General features: G+C 47.3%; 1 protein-coding gene across 1 annotated transcript in view; it reads right to left on the reverse strand.

Annotated features, from left to right (window-relative positions):
- Window positions 1-607: 607 nt before the first annotated feature.
- Adam19 (ADAM metallopeptidase domain 19) overlaps window positions 608-19,512 on the reverse strand; it is an 87,184-nt gene continuing 68,279 nt past the window's right edge. The window contains exons 13-23 of the mRNA XM_052758358.1: window positions 18,350-18,439; window positions 16,584-16,779; window positions 14,270-14,378; window positions 12,417-12,630; window positions 11,674-11,751; window positions 11,456-11,564; window positions 9,961-10,099; window positions 9,153-9,237; window positions 8,664-8,888; window positions 5,108-5,260; window positions 608-4,367 (exon numbers count right to left, since the gene is read on the reverse strand). Of these exons, the coding sequence (XP_052614318.1) occupies window positions 4,314-4,367; window positions 5,108-5,260; window positions 8,664-8,888; window positions 9,153-9,237; window positions 9,961-10,099; window positions 11,456-11,564; window positions 11,674-11,751; window positions 12,417-12,630; window positions 14,270-14,378; window positions 16,584-16,779; window positions 18,350-18,439 (1,452 nt within the window). The 3' untranslated portion in view covers window positions 608-4,313. The remainder of the gene's footprint in view (window positions 4,368-5,107; window positions 5,261-8,663; window positions 8,889-9,152; window positions 9,238-9,960; window positions 10,100-11,455; window positions 11,565-11,673; window positions 11,752-12,416; window positions 12,631-14,269; window positions 14,379-16,583; window positions 16,780-18,349; window positions 18,440-19,512) is intronic.

Below are 19,512 nucleotides of genomic sequence, written 5' to 3' on the forward strand. Positions count from 1 at the left end.
CCCCACATGAAGAAAAGTAGTACAGAGTACCTTGCATGGGCTAATCCCTCAGTGAGTAGTCCTTCCTTCTGTGGATATTATTAGCCTTAGAAAACCCGAGAACCGAGGTCGGGCATAAATGAGTACAATGGTGGGGGGTGGGGACACCAGCAGTATGTGTTCTTTTCACACAGGCCCGGGAAATCTGCAAGGCACACAGCCTGGCCCTCCTCCACCTGCCCACCCAGCCCAGGAGACCCTCACTAAGTCTCCCCTTCCTTAAAACACACCCCCTAGTAAGGAGAGAGGGTGGCAGAGTGTCCCAGATGCCTTCTAGAGGCCATAGTGTAAGGAGAACATACTAGAATCTCAAGGTCATTAAAGCCTTTGATGATTCACGATCTAATGAAGCCAGACCACCTTCTGCACAGCAACAGCAAGCAATCCTCTCTACTGGTCATGGGGAAACCTAGGGCGTGGCTTCACTACGGCTCAGGTCATGTCCTCATTTGAAGACCTGCGGTCTCTAGGGGACCTCTTTCTGAGAAGTACATGTCACATGTCTTAAATGGTCCAAGCAGTGGGATAAAGAATCGGCACATACACAAAAGAGTTGTCCAAACAGATAGCACTTCCTAATGACAATTTGTTTTAATTAAATACAAACAAGGAGAAAACAAAAACAAAAAAATAACAAAACAAGGCACCATGGCCCATTCAAGTATTTTGCATAGATGTACAAATATTGTAAACAATCAATAGGAGGACAAGAGGGGAGAGGACTATTTCCTGTGAACAATCTCCCAAAGAAAAAGAAAATTCACATTTGCCCTGGATCCCAGACACAGGCATACACACAGTCGTACAAGAAGACCCTGGGAACATGACTTTGGGGTATTGGGCTTGGAGTCTATAGACCTCTAGTAGGTGTCCCTAGGGAAGGGGCACCTTTCCAGTTGGTGTTCCCTGGCTTGTGTGTGGAGTCCTCTGGGGCTGTCATTACATGCATTTGACAAAGTGACTAGCTTTAGAATGTGCCTCCAATTTTAAGAATACAAATCTCACACCCTCTTTGTCAAATAAGCAAATTAACTGAACCCAGGGGAGACGCTGTGGAAATGGTTTCCTGAAGAGTGACAGGGACTGTTGCATGGCAGGGAATATCAGACCTTAAAATCGACAATGTCTCGGAGCAGGGGTAGAAAAGGGCTTTTTCTCTTACAGGTGGAAGTCACCAAGGCTAAATGGAACAGAGAGCAGCAAGCAGGAAGTAGCAACTTGGAAGGGATTAAGAGACCTGAGGTTTACAGGTCAGAAATGGCTTTAGGGTTCTGAAGTTGGCAAACAGCTAACTTAGCTTCTAAGAACATTTTACAGCCTGGGCTGGGGATGTATCTCAGTTGGCAGAGTATTTGCCTAGATGCTCATGAAGGTCCAGGTCTGAACCCAGGACCACATAAACCAAAAGGCTTGAACCCAGGACCACATAAACCAACTGTGATGGTACACTCCTGCAGTCCTAGAGAGCACTCAGGAATTCAAAGGCCATCTTGGCTTTTTAGTGAGTTGAAGGCTAACCTGGGGTACATGAGATCCCGTCTCAAATAATTTTGTTTTTGGAGACAGGGTTTCTCTGTGTGGCCCTGGCTGTCCTGGAACTCACTTTGTAGAAAAGGCTGGCCTCCAATTCGGAGATCCCCCTGCCTCTGTTGGGACTAAAGGTGTGTACCACCATACCCAGATACAAACCAAACTCTGAACTTTCCTCAGTCCACCAGAGCCTTGGCTTTGACCTACCCCAGTGTTCGCTAACATCTCTACAGTGGCTGGGGACAGAACAGCTATTTCTAGTCCTGTTCACTTTCTATGCACAAGAAAAGGCCTTTTCAGCCTTGGATGCCCACACACTTGGGGTAGCTTGATCAAAGTGTTCCGTGGCAACCACTCCCTCCTCGCCCTGTGGTAATATTTTTCCCCTCCTAAGTGGCAAACAATCTTGAGGGACAAACTCTGTCCTTGAGGTCTAGCTCTGTCTGCATGCAACACTTCACGGTGCAGAAGGGAAGGGGTTCCCACCTGGGGCAGCCTCCCCGGCCTTTGGATAACAGAGGCAGGAATGAAGTTGTAAATTAAGAGTAGCTGCCAACCTCCCTACCAGATTAAAAAATTCTCCCATCTTCCTGTTCACAGTATAGTTTTATGGGATGGCGGTGGTATCAAAACAATGAAATAAGAAAAAGAAAAACAGGAAATGGTTACCAAAGAGCAAGGAAATGGGTCTTTGCTCTGGTATGGCTCAAGGGACAGAAGGCTTGAGGTTGAGAAGACTCCTGTTGTGACTGTTGCTGTGGTACTGTCACTCAGAGCCTCCCGCCTCCTGAGCTGAGGGAGAGTATCTAGGAGGTACAGGGTTGGGATTAAAGGAAACGGTGTTTCTAACTTTGGGACGAGAGTCGGGGTGTTTTGAGGACCCCACCTGTAGTCACTGGTCATTTGGTGTGGCACTTAATGGAAGGCTGTCGGATGGCAGAAAATGGACACGTAGGCCCAGTGGCCTTCTGCATCACAGTTCAGGGAGTCAGGGTATGAACAGCATGGTCACCCTGAGGAGAAAGGTGTTTTCCTGAGCTCTTTCTACCCCTAGCCATGTACCCCACATTTCCCACAATTCCAAGAGCACGAGTCAGAGCTTACTCTGTGAATGCTATAAGGAGGCTCTGAGGTGGTAAAGGGGAGTCAACATCTTGCCTCCTCCTCAGGGAGGTTTCCAAGAGCTAACAACTGCTTAATGCGGTGGCGGGAAGGCCCCTAGCGGACCTTTAGGAGTGCTATCCAGCACCTTTTGGGGGATGGAAGATGGCCTCTCAGAGGCCAAGGCCAGCAAATGTGTAGGAACTGCCCTTACTAGCAGAGCACCAAGACGTCCTTCTGAGCTCCAGGCAAGATGGGGTCCGCCCAAGTCCTATCCCCACCTTCCCAGAGCTCTTTCCATGAGGATCACATATAGGCAGTAACCAGAAGAGAACCAATGGACATGTGTGATAAAACCCTGGTTAAAGAGAATCTGGGACCCCCCCCCCCTACCCAGATCGGGTTCGCCATGGCTGTTGACAGCTTCCAAAGAGGTCAACTACCTGTTCAGAGTCAACAGTCCCACCTCAGAGCTAACCACTAGGGAGGAGCTGGTGCCCCTGTGTGTACTTTCCTAATAACTGGGGTTCCAAACATATCTGTCCCCTTAGTATACCTGTGTCTGCCCTGGAGAACTTCACCTAGGATATATATAGGTCAGAAATAAGGAGGGGGCCCCTTATCCTGCTTGAGGCCAAAAATCACAATTACATGCAGAACTGGTTCACACACTCTCTTCACACTCTCTCTCTCTCTCTCTCTCTCTCTCTCTCTCTCTCTCTCTCTCTCTCTCTCTCTCTCCCAAGCCCACTCTGCTCAATGCTCTTGAGATCCAGTGCAGGAAGTCCAGTGCCTACCCCATGAGGCAGGATCCTGATTTGTCGGTCACAAGCATATGGTCACCAGCAAGTCAGGATTGCTGTGGTTCACCACCAAAGCACCATAGGATAGGGAGGTTGGAAGAGGGAGGAGAAGGGGACACATGGACCAATGGGGATGTACAACTGGAGATTCTAGCAACCTTTGGCATCACGGCTCAGAGGGGACATAGGCTGACCGCTCCCCGCTGCTGTCTACACTGCCTACAAATAGTACCTGTCTGAGTCAGAGAGTGACCCGTGTAAATATGGGGATGAGATTGTGAGGGGTGGCAGGGGAGGGGAGCATGGCTTGTCACATGCAGCCATATAACCAGAAAGAGGCACCTTGACCAAGCCCTGGGGCAGGGATGCAACAGTGGCTTCCACAGTCCCTAAAAGCTAAGGGACAGGTAAGCCGGGAATCCCAGAGGCAGGCCAGTCAACAGAAGCATGGGACCTGGGTGGATGCCTTCTCCAAGCTCGGCACAGAAAGAGGACCTCCCACACACACTCCACCCGCCAACCACCAGCTCAAGACTTCCCTGACCATCATTGGTAGCTCTTGGCTAGGGGACTGAGGGAGAATCTTCCCCATCTTCCTCCATCTGCTCCCCTTTCCTGCCAGGGCTGTATATTGCACAGGACAACACTTAGAAGCCATCAGATAGAAGTCCCTCTGGGCCTCAGAGGAAACAGGAGGCACTGGGGCAAGAAGGGAGATTCTGGAGATGAGGGGGTTCCAGAAGGCTGGAGAGGCTTCAGGGCCGCCGAGCAGGCTTCTTTCTTCTGGACCTTCTATGGCATCCAGAGTCTTCAAGGGAAACAAGAAACTTCTAGACAGTTCTAGATCTTGGAGCTAGTTATCCCTCTGGCCCTCTGCGATCTGTACTCAGGAAGCTGGAAAGGAAAAGGAAGGGAAAGATGTGTCCTCGGGGACTGGGGGCACCTGGCCCCTTGCTCTTGACAGTCAGGAACGGAAGCGTGATCTTCAGAAGCCTGTCCCTGCGGCTGCTTGCCAACAGCCCTCGCACTGGGAGCAAGCTGTGTGCCCACCATCAAAAGCTGGAAAGTCAGCCCTCTTCTCTCTTGTCAAGCTTCAGTACAATAGTTCCCAGTGATTCACAGGAATATAGGGGTGACAACCAGCCTCCCTGCCTTACTCCTTCAGGCCCAACCCCCCAGACTAAGCTAAGAACAAGGCAGCCAGAGAGAAGCTTTAAGGAAAGGTGCATAAGCTGACAGGCTTATATAAACCAATGGCTTTGACCTTCATAGCAGCTATGGAGCTGGTTCCTGCTGCTTCTCATGCCTTTGTAAAAATTACCTTTCCCACTGAGCCACCATGCTGGCCCATCTTAAGCCTTCTTATCAAGACAAGGTCTCACTCAAGGTGGCCTAGCTGTTCAGGTGCCAAGGTAGCTGGAAGCCACCAGAACTCAGGCTTCTGAGCGACGCCTTCATTCTCAAATGAAGCCACATCACAGTTTGCTCATGTAAGGTACAGTCCAACAGTCCTCCGAGCGAGGACTGGTTCCTGCTTCCGTTCTACAAGTTCAGCTAGGATCACGGGAGAACAAACGGCTGCCCCCGTCACACACTTCCCCCGCTGGTATTTCGGGGTCCTTCTGTGGACTCACCTTTGGAAGAGATACTGTGGGAGGCCGGGGAGGCTGAGGACCAGCAGTAAGTGGCTGCAGCAGGGAGGTGCCTCCTGGCCTGGGAACGGTCCTGTGGCCTGGCACAGGGTTCGCTGGGAGTGCCTTCTGGGGTGGCCGAGGCCTAGAGAAATCCTGGAGGAGGCAAGACGTCTCACTTGAGGGGCTCCTTTCCAAAGAGAATATTCCTACTATCTCACGGATCAAAACCAAATAACTTACATACTGGATGGTCCCATTTTTAAAGAACTCACATGTGGGGGATAACATATTTACATGCTAAGAAAAAAATAAGACCGTTTTGAAAAACAAGTTGGCTGTATCTATTCAAATTAGACATAGGGACATGGCATGTTTGCACACTTTTAATCTCAGGAGGTAGGAGCAGGTGGATTTCTTTGAATTCAAGGCCAGCCTGCTCTCTATAGTAAGCTCCAGGCCTGCCAGGGTGATAGAGTGAGGCCCTGTCTCAAAACTAAAATAAATAAATAGAAATGGTCATTTCCTGATGTGAAAGCCCCACTTCCTGTTGGCCATGTTAGAGACTGTTTGCATAGGTGCACAAGGCTAATTTGCAAGGATGTCCCCTGTCCACTGTTCATAACACCAGAGAACCTAGAAACTTCCAAAATTTCCACAGTGAGAGAAAAACAATGTACAGTTACACAGTGACCTGGGCTACAGCAGGAGGACAAAACAAACCACCGTGTCCCTGACTAAGGTCAACAGAGGTGAACGGCAGACAGACCGGAAGGGGCCAGAGCAAGCTGGCAACAGAGGTGGGGTCTAAGTGGGTGGGTATGGTCCAGAAAAACAGAAAGAGTAGTGTGAGTGTGTGTGTGTGTGTGTGTGTGTGTGTGTGTGTGTGTGTGTGTGTGTACCTGGACAAATTAAACTTTAAGAAACCTGCCAGGTGGTAGTGGCGCACGCCTTTAATCCCAGCACTTGGGAGGCAGAGGCAGGTGGAGCTCTGTGAGTTCAAAGCCAGCCTGGGCTACAGAGTGAGTTCCAGGACAGGCCCCAAAGCTACACAGAGAAACCCTGTCTCAAAAACAAACAAACAAAAAAAGAAATCACTTTTTTGTTGTTGCTACTTTGTTTGGAGTTTTTTTTTCTCGATAAGGCAAAATTTCCCTTATTATTACCTAACCATATCCCTAGCACATGGTACCCCTAAGCCATTTTATTTTCTTCTGTTTCTTTCTTTTCATATCCTTTACCCTACCAACCTAAATAACTGATCAGGCTTTTATTTTCTCTCTCTAGCCATCTCTGACTAGAACTAACATGCAGGCAGGAGCAGGGTGCTTTTTCTGGCTAGTTCATGAAGCCATTGCAGGCTTTTTGGGCAGCTAATACTCAGGAAGCAGTCAATTCAACAAGCACATAAATAAATGAGCTATTCAAATCTCTTAAAATAGATACATATTTCTGTGCTGCTCAGATTTTTAACTGTAAAGAATTATTATTGCTGTTGTTTTTGAGTCGGGGTCTTTTCTACATAGCCTTGGCTGTCCTGTAACTCACTGTGTAGATCAGGCTGGCCTTGAACTCACAACAATCCACCTATCCTGGTCTCCAACGGGCTGCAATTAAAGGCTTGCACCACCATACCTGGATATATGTATTATTTTTGACTATGTGTGTATGTGAGTTTATGCCTGTGTGTTCAGGTGTCCTTGGAACTCACTGATGTGGGTGCTGGGAACAGAACCCAGGTCCTCTACAGTAAGTGATCTAAATCATTGAGCAATCTCTAACCTTGCTACTCAATTTCTTTAAGCAAATTTGTGCTTCTTTTGTGATTGGAAAAACAAAATTTTCAGGGTCGATCACAGCCTGCCCCCAAGCTGATGAGATTTGAGGAAAGCCAGTTCCTTAGCCTGCCTGAGAGGGGCGCTAGTGAACTCCAAGCTAGGCATGGGGCAAGCATGTAGGAGGCAGAACATTGCAGAGTTGGTTTTCCACACGAATGACTCCTCAGAGCAAAAACTGAAGCTCAGAAAAGAGAAGTCAAAAATCTCTGAGACCAAAAAGCCACACACTTCAGCTCTACCCTTTCCAGAGGGATGCTGACCTTGGGGGTGGATTGGTGCAGGATGGAACCTAGACTGCACCAGAGAACTCACCAGGGAAAGACAGTGGGGTGTGGGCATTTGGTCACAGTTGGGAAACTGCACAGTGAGCCCTTGGTGGTTGTTATCTGCATAGGAGCCTTATCAGAATATCTGCCCTGAGCCTCCTAGCCTCCAAAAGCAGCCGGTTGGATACCACAACCTGATTCTTGGTGAACGACTAAGCAAAGCCAAGACTTAACGGAGCAGAGGACAATAAGCTGCTGCGAGCCAGGAGAATGCGGGCCTGCTGAACTGCACCCCTTCCCAAGGCAGCAAGGCAACTTTACCCAGAGCGTCCGTCCATCCACATTCACAAGGTGTACATCCCTGAGCATGCTCAGTTTAAGGTCGTGATTTACAAAAATAATGAGAGCAGGCACATTTAGGGGCATGCATCACTCCATGTCATGGAGTAGTAGTGTGTAAAATAATTAGGTAGGAATGAGTCTGGGTATGTTCAGTTTGGGATAACTTTGGGATACATCAAGTCAGCCTCTCCCCTGCATGGATTTGTCCGTCACACCCTAGCCCCCACACAGGACTTTAGGAACAGTAGTTTCACAGCACAGAACCTGACCTCACACCCTCAGCTCTGTCAAACCCTCACCACACCATGCCCTAGGGACCATATTAAACCTTCAATCCCCCTGAGGTTCTTGTGATCAGATCCCAGGCCCTGGGGACTCCTTTGGACCATGCCAAAAGAAAGGAATCCCCCTAAGACCAAACACACCGTCAGTTCTAGAAGCCACCAAGCTGGGCCACTACCCAAGAAATACTCTTGTCTTCACTGGGAAACTTCTACCGGAGTAGACATGCTAAGCAAACAAGCCACGGGGTGATGGCTCCAAGTTGTGAGTACCAGCTACAGAGGAGGGGCCAGTCTAGACCTGTTACCTCCCCAGAGACCCCTCAGATAAGCAAGACATCAGGGTGCACCCTTCAGTAATACTCTTGGATGCATGGGAGCTCACTGGTAGGTACACTTTGTAGGGATGGGTACAGTGAGAGACACAGGGCACACAGCTCAGCCTTACAAGGTAAGAGAAGCCCCTCGGGAGGAGTGTTATCTAAGGTCCCAAGTGAGGGCGAATAGGAGCCGGCCAAGCAAAGAGACGTGGGCGCGTATGAGGTAAAGCATCATCTCCAATGACCTAGAGGGGACAAGAGCTCAGGGAACTGAAAGAAGTTAATTCAGGGTACAAAGTGGGTGGAAACCAAATAGGAAAAAAGCACCATGTGGCTTAGGGGCTGTCCAGGGAAGATGCTTCTTCCTCTTACTGCTAAACTCCTGGAAGCCCATTGGATTCAGCAAAACCAAGAAAAGATGGTCAAATGCAACCAGTACACCACCCCGGCCTCCAGTGTCCTGTTACAGGCAATGTCCCCAGCCCAGGGCTGCCGAGAACCCACTCACTCACCTGGGACAGTAGGCAGTTCGGTGCAGGGGGCATGGGCCGGCTTGGGGGAGGCCTCCTGGCTGACTCCTTCCTTTCTACCTGAGCTCCAGTCTCTGGGGAGCTCCTGGCAGCCCTGTTCAGATGTGCTGGCAATGGAGCAGATGGGGATTCAACGTGCAAGTAGTCTGGAGGGGGCCGGGGAGGAGGGTGGGAGGGCTTCCGGAGAGTTTCAGGGGTGTTGGTCACCTGTATGGAGGAGACAAGGGACAGCTGAGATGAGGAATCCTCTCGATGTGTGTGTCTCAATGGGGTGACCAGAGCCTCATTTGAAGGCAGGACAGAAACGCTGACCTATTCAGCCCTTCAGATCCCAGGCTTCCGAACCGACTGACGTGTCTCCCAGGCCAATAAAATGGCTTTCATTACCAAGCCTGTGGGCACCGTAAGCTCTTAGGAAGACTAACACAGACCAAAGGAAAGCAATCAAGTTCAACGGTGCAAAGCCCTTACCTTTCGCTTGCCCTGGGGCGTCTGCAACTTGAAAGTTGGGTTGGCATGGCCAGTTCCACCACTCTGAGACACCCTGAAGGGACAGCTGGAAACAAGGAATAGGGGACATGGAGGAAGGAGATGTTCAGGGCTGTATGTGGACTGAGCTCCTCTGGCCCAGGCCAACTGACAAATTTAACCCTTCTCTGCAGAGAGTAGGATGACCCTCTCAAACCCATCTCCTAAAATAGTAAACAAGGACACCCATGACCAGGGGAGAAGCCCAAGGAAGGGATCAGCCTGCCTGTGTCCCCAGAAAGGAGACAGAAAGTCTCCAGATCCAGAAAGATCTGGAAGGATTCAGGGCAGAAAAAAACATCCCTTCCAGCACAAGGACATTTAGAACAGAACTCTTGAGACCATGCTCCGTCAACATCTAAATGAATTAATCATTTGTCTTCCTGGGCTAATGTCTAGCTATCCCTGTGACTAACTTTAGCTTGTCACCCCTTTCCTGTTCCCTCAGTTTGTGGCTCTTTAACCAGGTGGAGGAAGGGAAATAGATTTTACGTCATAACCCAAATTGAATTGTCTGAGTACTTCCTATTGAGAAGAATTCACAAGTGATGAGCATGCTCAGTAGAAAACACTTATAGTCATTATCTAAAAAAGTCTGCCATGGCGACAGAGCAGGACAGAAGGGATGAAGGTGGCATGTCCCCTGTACTCATCTTCCCAGAATTAGACCCATCACCACCAACTTTTCCACAAGGGTTCTCCGATCTAGAGGGGGCCCCCAAGCCCTTCAGGGCACAGCGCCCTGTCCCACCTGAACTGCTGCCGCAGCTTGAAGGGGAGGGCCGAGGGCTTGCCCAGTTTGTGGCTCTGTCTGTAGCAGTGGAATAACAGCACGAGGACAGCCAGCAGGAAGAGGGCCGAAAACACCCCAGCTATCACGGGACCCACACCTGCCAGAAGACAGCACACGAGAGGGGATCAGAGGCTATTCTGGCGACGGTAAAATGATGCAGCCTTGATACTTCTTCAGATAGTTGATTCTCATTGCATTTGCACAATTTATTTAAACAGACACACACACACTATATATACATATATATATACATATATACACATATACACATATACATATACATATATATACATATATACACATATACACATATACACATATACATATATATACATACATATACATATATATATATACATATATATATATATATGGGCATCAACACTAGCTTCAAGAGCCAGGCCCACTGGCTTTTCTAGAAAACCCCCACAGTCATTTCTTTCAACTGCAGAGATTCTCTCCAAAGCAGTTCAGACTGTGTCATTAGCTTCCAGCTAATGGATTTTCATAAAATCAGCCTGCATGGTGATTTTCCTGGACACAGACCAGTGACCAGAAGATACTGGCTCAGACACCTCAGGACTGGAACTCTCACCCTCGACCCTCAACCTCACAGTTGGTTCCAAAGCCACCTCAAGAGTTCCATGAATTGTAAATTTAAATATACAAAGTGCACTTGCATCAATGAGGCTCCACTCTGCTCTGTTTTACATATTTGCGTTCTTCCTGCTTGTCTGTTATTTTGTTTGTCTTTTAAGACAGTGTAGCCCAGATTGGCCTAGAACCCAACTGTGCAGCACAGATTGGCCTCAAAATTGCAGCAATTCTCCTGCCTCAACCTCCTAAGTGCTGGTATTACAGGCAGAAACTACCAATCCAGTTTTTAGCCTTGTATTTTTTTTTAACTACTTTTGCAATTATTCAAAGACAGAGTTTGGAAACCACAGGAGTAGAGGCCCTCAGACTTGCCCTAACAACTATAAAACATGTCCCATTTCTTAGCCTTTATTTAGCAAAAGGCAGAATAACCCAATACAATGCACCCAGGACTGTGATTATTTCAAGTGTCCCTAAAGGACTAGTTACTAGTTACTCCCACAAATAAATGTGACTATCCAATGACCTAGAATCTCTCTTTCTCTCCTAGTAAAAGGATGGAAAGGCAACTAAGCCCAAGCCATGTAGGAGCAACTGGCTTCCTCCCACTCAGCCTCTTCTTCTTGGCTCCCTCCCTGTAGAATCAGGAGAGTGAAGTCAACTTAACTTGGACTCAGCAACGGGCAACTCCAACCAATGGCCCGTAGGCCCCATATATTCCAGTATTCCTATGACTACAGCCCACCACATTCATTGACAACAATGGCATATTGCAATGTCCACAGGTTGGAGGCTCCTGCCAATCAACCACCCATCCCCATGGTCTCCATGGCTCTCACAAAGGCAGAACACTTACTCTTGGGGGGCAAAGGACCACTGTCAATGCTGCCGCCATCTCCTGGGGTGTTACAGAAAGGTGGAGCCCAGCCATGGAAGCAATGACAGTTCTGGTTGTTGTTGCAGACCTAGAGTGAGGGGCCGCAGATATATCAGCACCCAGGAGAGCTGTGACTTCTCACAGGGCGCGCCCCCATGACACAGACACCCAGGAACCCGGACTTTCTGCACACGTACCCCGTGACCATTGCACTTTTTCCCACAGCCTTCAGTCTCGAAGAAGGAGGTGTTCCTGCACTGTCCCTCGAAGCAAATCTGCAAAAAGGGAGAGCAGCCATCAGTAGAGCGGCAGGGACATGGGGGAGGCTTAGGACAGGGGAGTTTCATACTTAGGATAAATGGGAACCCCAAGAGGTAGCTCTTCCTCTTATATATTATAGTGAGAAACACAAAGAGCCTCAAAAGGCAAGACAGTGAGTAACGAAATTCTGCTATCACCTTTGTGATTAGGGAAGACACAGGGAACACTGCTAAAATGTTACATCCAACAATTAGGACATGTTTATAGTCTAGTATTATCTTGACTGTATGCTATCCAAGAGTGAATATGTACTAATTTCAGTATTATGCCTGAAATAATGATTGTGGCAGGAGCTTCCTCTGTGCTGGGCATCATACATACCAAGGGTTCCTATGTTTTTATAACTTTACTAACACAAATATATGAGATGAGTGGCATTATTTTCCTTGGGTTTCCCTGACTCTAAGCCTACTTCTGTTTCATGTGATAATTAATAGTACAGATGATAGTGGTGACTCCATTTACATGTCTAATCCATAGTCTATGTGTGGACACCTATGAGTGGGCACCTGTGAGTGGGATGCTATTACTCTGGGAGCCGAGCACCTTCCTCCAGAGCCCACACTTCTCCATTTCTGTCTCTATCTCGGTTCCTGGGGGAAGCTGGGGAGGGACTCACATGATTGTGACCACACTTGGTCCCAGTCATCACCAGGCCTGGGTCCAGCATGTCACCTTCCCCTTCCTCCTCCTCAGGACCCCGGTAGACATGGGTGCCCCGACAGTGGATGCGCCTCCCATTCAAGGTGATGGTGGTGTCAATGGACACCGCATTGGATTCCAGGGGCCGGGCCTGGGTGCTCTGACACTGGATCTTCCCACACTTGGCATCCCTGGACCGGGAGAGAAGACAGTATCAAAGGTTGGGGGAGAGCTGGGACTGCAAAGTTTCAGTGTCAACCAACTCAGCAGGCTGAGATGGAGTAGGGCAAAGGACCAGAGGGTGGGCTGGACCCCAGCATAGAGACCTGAGGTAGACCCAGAAAGGGGGCAGGTTCCTTGTCTCTAGGACCTAGGCCAAGAGCTGAACTTAAGGTGCCGTAACTTCAAGGATAACCACATGACCTGAGTCCTGTCTGTCACTTAATGCTCATCACACAACCATTCACCCAGATGCTCCAACCAGGAGCTGGGTCTCACTCTGACTCCCCATTCATTCTTCATTGCTCCCGGGGTCGAGCGTTTCCACCCTTGTCAATCTCCCCTCCTACACAGCTTTCCTGACTCATGTAACTACCTCCTTCCTATCCTGACCTGCCAGACACCGAGTCCCCTGACTGCATTGCCCACGGGAGGAGACCAGGCTCTTCCAGCAATGCCTTTAGACCTCTCAAGATCTACCCTGCTTTCCTCTGCTCATGCTCATTTCTCAAGGCCCCTCTCCTCTATTCCCCACAAACTGTAGCGTACTGTAGCTATCAGCTTGTCAAGTGCCAGGTTTTCTCTAACCTCTGCCTTAAACACTCTTTTTCACACACCAGTGTGACTCCTCACCCTGTTCCTTTAGATGACTGCTACAGAACTCAACCAAAGAACTTCTTGGGGGAAACACCCCAAGCCGTTAACTATAACATTGATTATCACATTGCTCTAGACCAGTGTTTCTAACCTGTGGGCCATGACCCCTTTGGGGAATCGAATGACCCTTTCACAGGGGTCACCTTAGACAATCAGAAAACACAGATATTTACAGTACAACTCATAATAGTAGCAACTGTAGTAACTTAAAACAGTAGCAAAACTACAGTTATGAAGTAGCAACGTAAATAATTTTATGTTTGGGGGGTCACCACAGCGTAAGGAACTGTATTAAAAGGCTGCAGCATTAGGAAGGTGGAGAACCACTGCTCTAGACACTCAATATAGCATCTTGTATGTGGTAAATCGGCAACAGTGGTGGTGAAGAGATGAATAGACGAGCCAGTGGGTGGCTGGAATGAACAAGTCTGAGATGGGTCTTACAACAGGGCATAATGTTAGTACTTCACACACAAAAAAAATGGTCCCAAAGGGCCATCTCCTGCCCTGATCTTTTTCTTCTTTCTTTCTTTCCTTTCCTTTTCTTTTTTTGAGACAGGGTTTCTCTGTGTAACAGCTCTTGCTATCCTGGAACTTGCTTTGTAGATCAGGCTGGCCTCAAACTCATAGATTTGCCTGTGCCTGCCTCTGAATACTGGTATTTAAAGGCCTGTGCCACCATGTCCAGCTATCTGGCCCTGCTCTAAGCGAGTCCCCAAAGCAACCTCGATCAGCTTCCTAGGAAGCCATGCTCCCCACTCCTCTTTTTCACTTCCTTCGAGCCAACTGAACCATGCAGTATCCAACAACAGATGGAGAACAGATGCAGGCTTTAACTGACTGCTTTAAAAGTCAGCCGGGTCCCAGCCACACCAGCCAGGTGGGAGTGAAGAGGGCAGAGCTGGGATCACCTGTTCACTCTTCTTCCCCCGGGGTCTGTGCTGCGGTCCTCACCTGGGGCTGCACTTCCTATATTTGCCATTCAGGCCCTTGCCACAGTTCCCATAGGTGTCTCCAGCTGCATTCACCCGCTCAAAGCAGAGATCGAGGGCAGGCCGGGCTCCTAGGTGTGCAAGAAACGCCCGTCAATGTGAAAGCCTGCCAGAGGCTCCCAAGGGCAGGGCTAGCCTCGGGCAATATGACACTTCCATATTCATCAAGACTAATTCAGAGAAAATATTTTAGATTGGTTTTAACATTTCAGTGAAGAGGGGTACCTATGGCAGTTGCATGCTAACCCTGCTTGCTAATGAAGAAGGGCTGTCCTATTTCTGGCCTGCAAAAGATCAGTTAGTAATCCATGCCTCAAACATTAAAGAGTTAGAACATTATCTTTGAAATTTTTTCTTCATATCCACTTCGTTTTCTCTCTCTTATATCATAGAAGAACATACTCCAGGGCACCGAGGATGCTGTTGCCACAATTAGCGACAATGTAATAAACATATTTGAAAATATCTTCACATCCATAAGCAAGTACGGTTGGAGGCTGTTTCTGAGTAGTGCTAATTTCCAGCTTCTGAAAATGGTGGTATATGGAATTCCATCCCTGAATGTTGGTGGGAGGCGGGGGGATCAAAAATGGGCAACAGCAATGAGTTTCTGAATGTGCAATGACCAAAAATTTAAAAGTTAAAAACAGAATGTGTACTGAATCCAAGGTGTTTCTGGCAGAGTTCACCCACACTGCATCACGTGACTTCGCTGTGTCTATGGGTTCTTAAGACACTTGCACACCTTGCACACAACCAATGAATGCACTGAAACCCCTCAGCTCAGTCTTGAGGCTACTTTATATTACAAATGGCCATGTTTTCACTGTTCATATGCTGACTCATGCAGTGGGTTAATTAAGGAAAACCAACACTTAATGTTTTCCCTACTGTTATACCTCAGCCGTTAAACATCAGATTAATGTTAATATTTTGTTAGGAGGTTTGGCTTATAAAATTACTGTTGGAATTGCAGGCTTGAGTTTCTTTAAAAAAACAAACAAACAAACAAAAACACTAGCTGAGTATGGTGCCTGCCTTTTCTTTTTTTTTTTTTTTTTTTTTTTTTTGGTTTTTCGAGACAGGGTTTCTCTGTGTAGCTTTGCGCCTTTTTCCTGGAACTCACTTGGTAGCCCAGGCTGGCCTCGAACTCACAGAGATCCGCCTGGCTCTGCCTCCCGAGTGCTGGGATTAAAGGCATGCGCCACCACCGCCCGGCGGTGCCTGCCTTTTAATCCCAGCACTTGAGAGGCAGAGACAGGGGCAGGTGGATCTCTGTGAGTTCAATACTACATAGTATATTTTAGGCCAGCAGTCAAAAAAACAGTGAGACGCTATCTCAAAAAATAAAAAATAAAAATCATGAATCATGATTTGGAATTAAAATAGAATTTCCAACAATTTCTGGTAAGGCTCTAAACATACTTCGGTAATTTTGGTACCACATATCGATGTGAGTTGGTGTTCCCATCATTGACAACTAAAAAAATGACAATACTAATCAACTCTACAAACTGCTGAAGATGCTCTATGTCATGTACTGTCAACTCTTTAGCCAAGATTTAATTCTTTATGTAAAATAAACAAGTACATGTATTTATTCAAGTGTAAATTTGCTCTGACAAAACTATATAAAAGATTATTTTAAAATAAATTTCCTTATGATTTATTATCAAATGTTCACTGTATATACTATTTTTATATTCTCATGTCATATAAAAACTTCTCAGAAAAAGAAGGGTAAGTGGAAAAAATTTAAGCCTAATTTAATTATGGGACCAGAAAGTGCATTAAAATTTTTGCTATCTCTAAACTGCTTTCTACAGGGGTATCTGGTTCCTCATACCCTCCACAATACCATGTTATGACAGTTGTTCTTATTTATTATATCACTTGCTGTCTTTGCAATCTGATACATGAAAAAACTCCACTTCATGGTAGTTACAATTTGCTTTCCTTCAATATGTCTGAGGTTAAACATCTTTTGTAGTTTAACAGTCTTTTGCATGTTCTTTTATTCTCTATTTCTGTTTCATTGGTGTGTGTGTCGGGGGGCGGGGTATTGGTATACAATACCCTGTTAGAACTAAAAACCTCAAGGGACTAGGAAGAATGCTGTCACCTGGCCGCCCCTGGATGTCTCTCTTAAGCTGAGAGAAGAGGCGGTATTGAAGATGTTCTGAAGCCGAGATGCTCGGCCATGCTAAGTGGCCAGTGGGGAGCCTGGCTCAGATGGGGTGGGTGGAAGAGAACGTGCTCTCCAGGAGGGTCCTTACCAGGTCCCCACAGCTGCTGGCACTGTTCCTGGTAAGTGAGGCACATGCCGTTGTAGCAGTAGGCCTGGCCACCCTCGCAGGGGGTGCCATCCATCTGGTAAAAATTGGTGGGGCAGTGGGGCGACTTGCCGGTACAAAACTCAGGAAGGTCACACTGTCGCACCTGCTCACGACATGGGGTTCCAGGAGCCACCAGCTGAGGTGAAGAACCAGAAGAGAAAAGCAGTCACTTCTTCCCTGCCCCTCAACCCTTTCAGCCAAGAGCTCATCAGCATCTCCTCCGTGGAACACAATTTCCCATGACCTTGATATCACAGCACTGATCACGTGGCTTCATTAGCTCAAGCCATCATTGACCTTTTGATATGGACAGTGACTGAGCACCTTCAGAGTTGTGTCCAAGAAAGACAAGCACAACTCACTTCCTTTTCACAGCAGTCTTGGGAAGCACGCAAGAAATAATATTTATATAACAATTTATAGTTTACTCTGTGCCTTGGCAATTACAGCTACCTTCATGCAGTCTCACTTAAGTGTCATTAGGATTTCATTTAGTTTACAAGACAGTCCTATATAATTCAAGAACTGAAACACAATCTAGTCAACGTCTCATGGTATGTGGCAGATCAGTGCCCTGATATGTGCACATACATGCATGCACACACGCACATACCCACACACAGGTAGTTGGCATTCATGTAAGTTTTCATTTACAACATTCTTGGTTTGTTCTTGAAACTAGCCTCAAACTCATTATTTAGTGCAGACTAGGCTTGAACTCATGGCAATCCTCCTGCCGTAGCCTCTGGAGTGACAGAATTATAAACATGTCTCACCACACTAAGCTTGGGTCTCCAAACTCTTCATCAACAATACATCCCTGCTGTTAGGCCAAACGTGAAGTTGAGTGTTATCCAAATACTTATCTCATCCAACCTCACAATAACCATGAAACAGATACAGCTGCTTATCCCATTTTGCACATTAAAGAACCAATCAATAGCACATTTGGGAAAACTGTAAAAACTAATTAAAAACCTTTGACTTGAGCTTCCCCCAACAGAGTGTCTAGCATGAGCCAGTCTACAGACAGACAGACAGCTGAAACTCGGATGGTTGATAAATTCCCCAAATGCACACAGGCAGGGCTTGAAGTCAAGGAATCCTTTGTGAGGCTCAATGTGAAATCCAGGAGCTGAGTGAATGGTCACTCTATGACTATTCCTTAGCTTTCATCAGAGATTTGAAGGACTCAACCCCACACAGCCTCTCCGGGGCTTCTAGGTCAAAACAAATGGTGTCCAAGTTCCCCCGAGCCAGGCAAGGACACCTATGGCTCAGAAAAAAGCCTTCCCTTGATCTCAGAAGACCATGCTACCCACTGTTGAAGCCCACCAAGGTTTCCTAGTGGCTTTAGCCAGCAGGACTGCTTAAGAGGATGATTGGGCCATGGGCCTGGGTACCAGGTGTTTGGAAGAAAAGATACACAGAAATAGAGGAAGGTAAAAGCCCAGAGGCAAAGGGTAGATGGGATAAATTAAGAAAGCTGGCAAGAAACAAGCCAAGCTAAGGCCAGGCATTTATAAGTAATAATAAGTCTCCGTGTATATTTATTTGGGAGCAAAAAAAAAACCAACAAAAGCACAGGTTCTACCATAGGCCACCCTCCTAAACCCTGTATCTAGAACTTTTGATATAGGCTGAAACACAGTCATCACCCACTAGCCTGTCATCTGAAAGCCTGAGGCAGGGGAAGGGGCACTTACCTTACACTGGTGACAGCAGGAACCATGGGCACACTCGGCCCCTTCCTTCAGAGTGCAGTTAGAGGCATTGCAGCAAGGGTTATTACATTCCTGGAAGGCAACAGACAGCTTTTGGACTCAGCCCAGCAGGGGGCGCCCTTGCCCCCTCCATCCCCAGCCTTCCTCACATGGCCCTGCCTTCTGCTCCCTAGAACTCCTCACTAGAACATCACTTGGCAGCTCTTCATTAAGGTAATGAGTATTTGCCACAGAAAAGAGACAGGTGCACCATCCTTGGAGAAACCACAACTTAGATGGGACCACGTGGTGACTCTGGATAGGTATTATCCCGTAATTATGAGGTCATACCGAGCTTGCAAAATCCTAACATCCACACTGTTCCTTACAGAGCTCCCTCTTTGCTGACGGGCCAGGGCTGATGCTTGCTTTTAGTTCATGGTTCTCAGTCTTTTACTAGTTCTTTTATTATGAAAGTTACAGGGTTATCTTTTTAAAAAAAAAACAAGGCCAGAAGCCTGACAATCTGAGAGTGATCCTTGTGTTCCACATGGTGAAAGGGAAGGGGAAAAAATCCTCTCTGACATTATTCTCTGACCTACACACGCATGCACACATGCTCACACAGGTGCACTAAATAAACAAATGTAAAAAACCAAAAGAACATCTCGACATAGAGATGTTGACACTTCAAGTCTCACAGCCCAAACATCACTTACTGTTCGCCAACCCATCAAGCACGGGTTAACATACACTTTCTCATCCTTCAAAAATAGAGACGAAACAATCTAGTTCTGCTTTATTTTGTTGTTTTGCGTGTTTCTGATAAAAATGACAGAACTAGAGTGTATGTTCTCCACACTCATTCTGAAGCTCTGTAGGAGGAAAAGTCTATCCATAAAGACTTCTGCTTCTCCTTCCTCAGCCACCCTCCCCACACTTCTTTGAATCTTCTCGTCTCCAGGCCTAACAGTGAGAGCTTGTTATCTTAAGGCTCACGTTCATGAGTTTATCCGGCTGTGTGGCCTCCAGAGTAAATTCAGTGCAGCTGGAAGGCCAAAGACACCATCTGGGGCGCCTCTGGGGAGGAGGGAACCTATGTGCCCTGGAATCATGGTTTATGGCTAGAACAGTTGCTCACAAGGACTCCACCCTGATCTTGGATA

The sequence above is a fragment of the Peromyscus californicus genome, unplaced genomic scaffold, assembly GCF_007827085.1.
Source record: "Peromyscus californicus insignis strain IS unplaced genomic scaffold, ASM782708v3 Scaffold_3__1_contigs__length_106647218, whole genome shotgun sequence".
In the NCBI taxonomy this organism is placed as follows: Eukaryota; Metazoa; Chordata; class Mammalia; order Rodentia; family Cricetidae; genus Peromyscus; species Peromyscus californicus.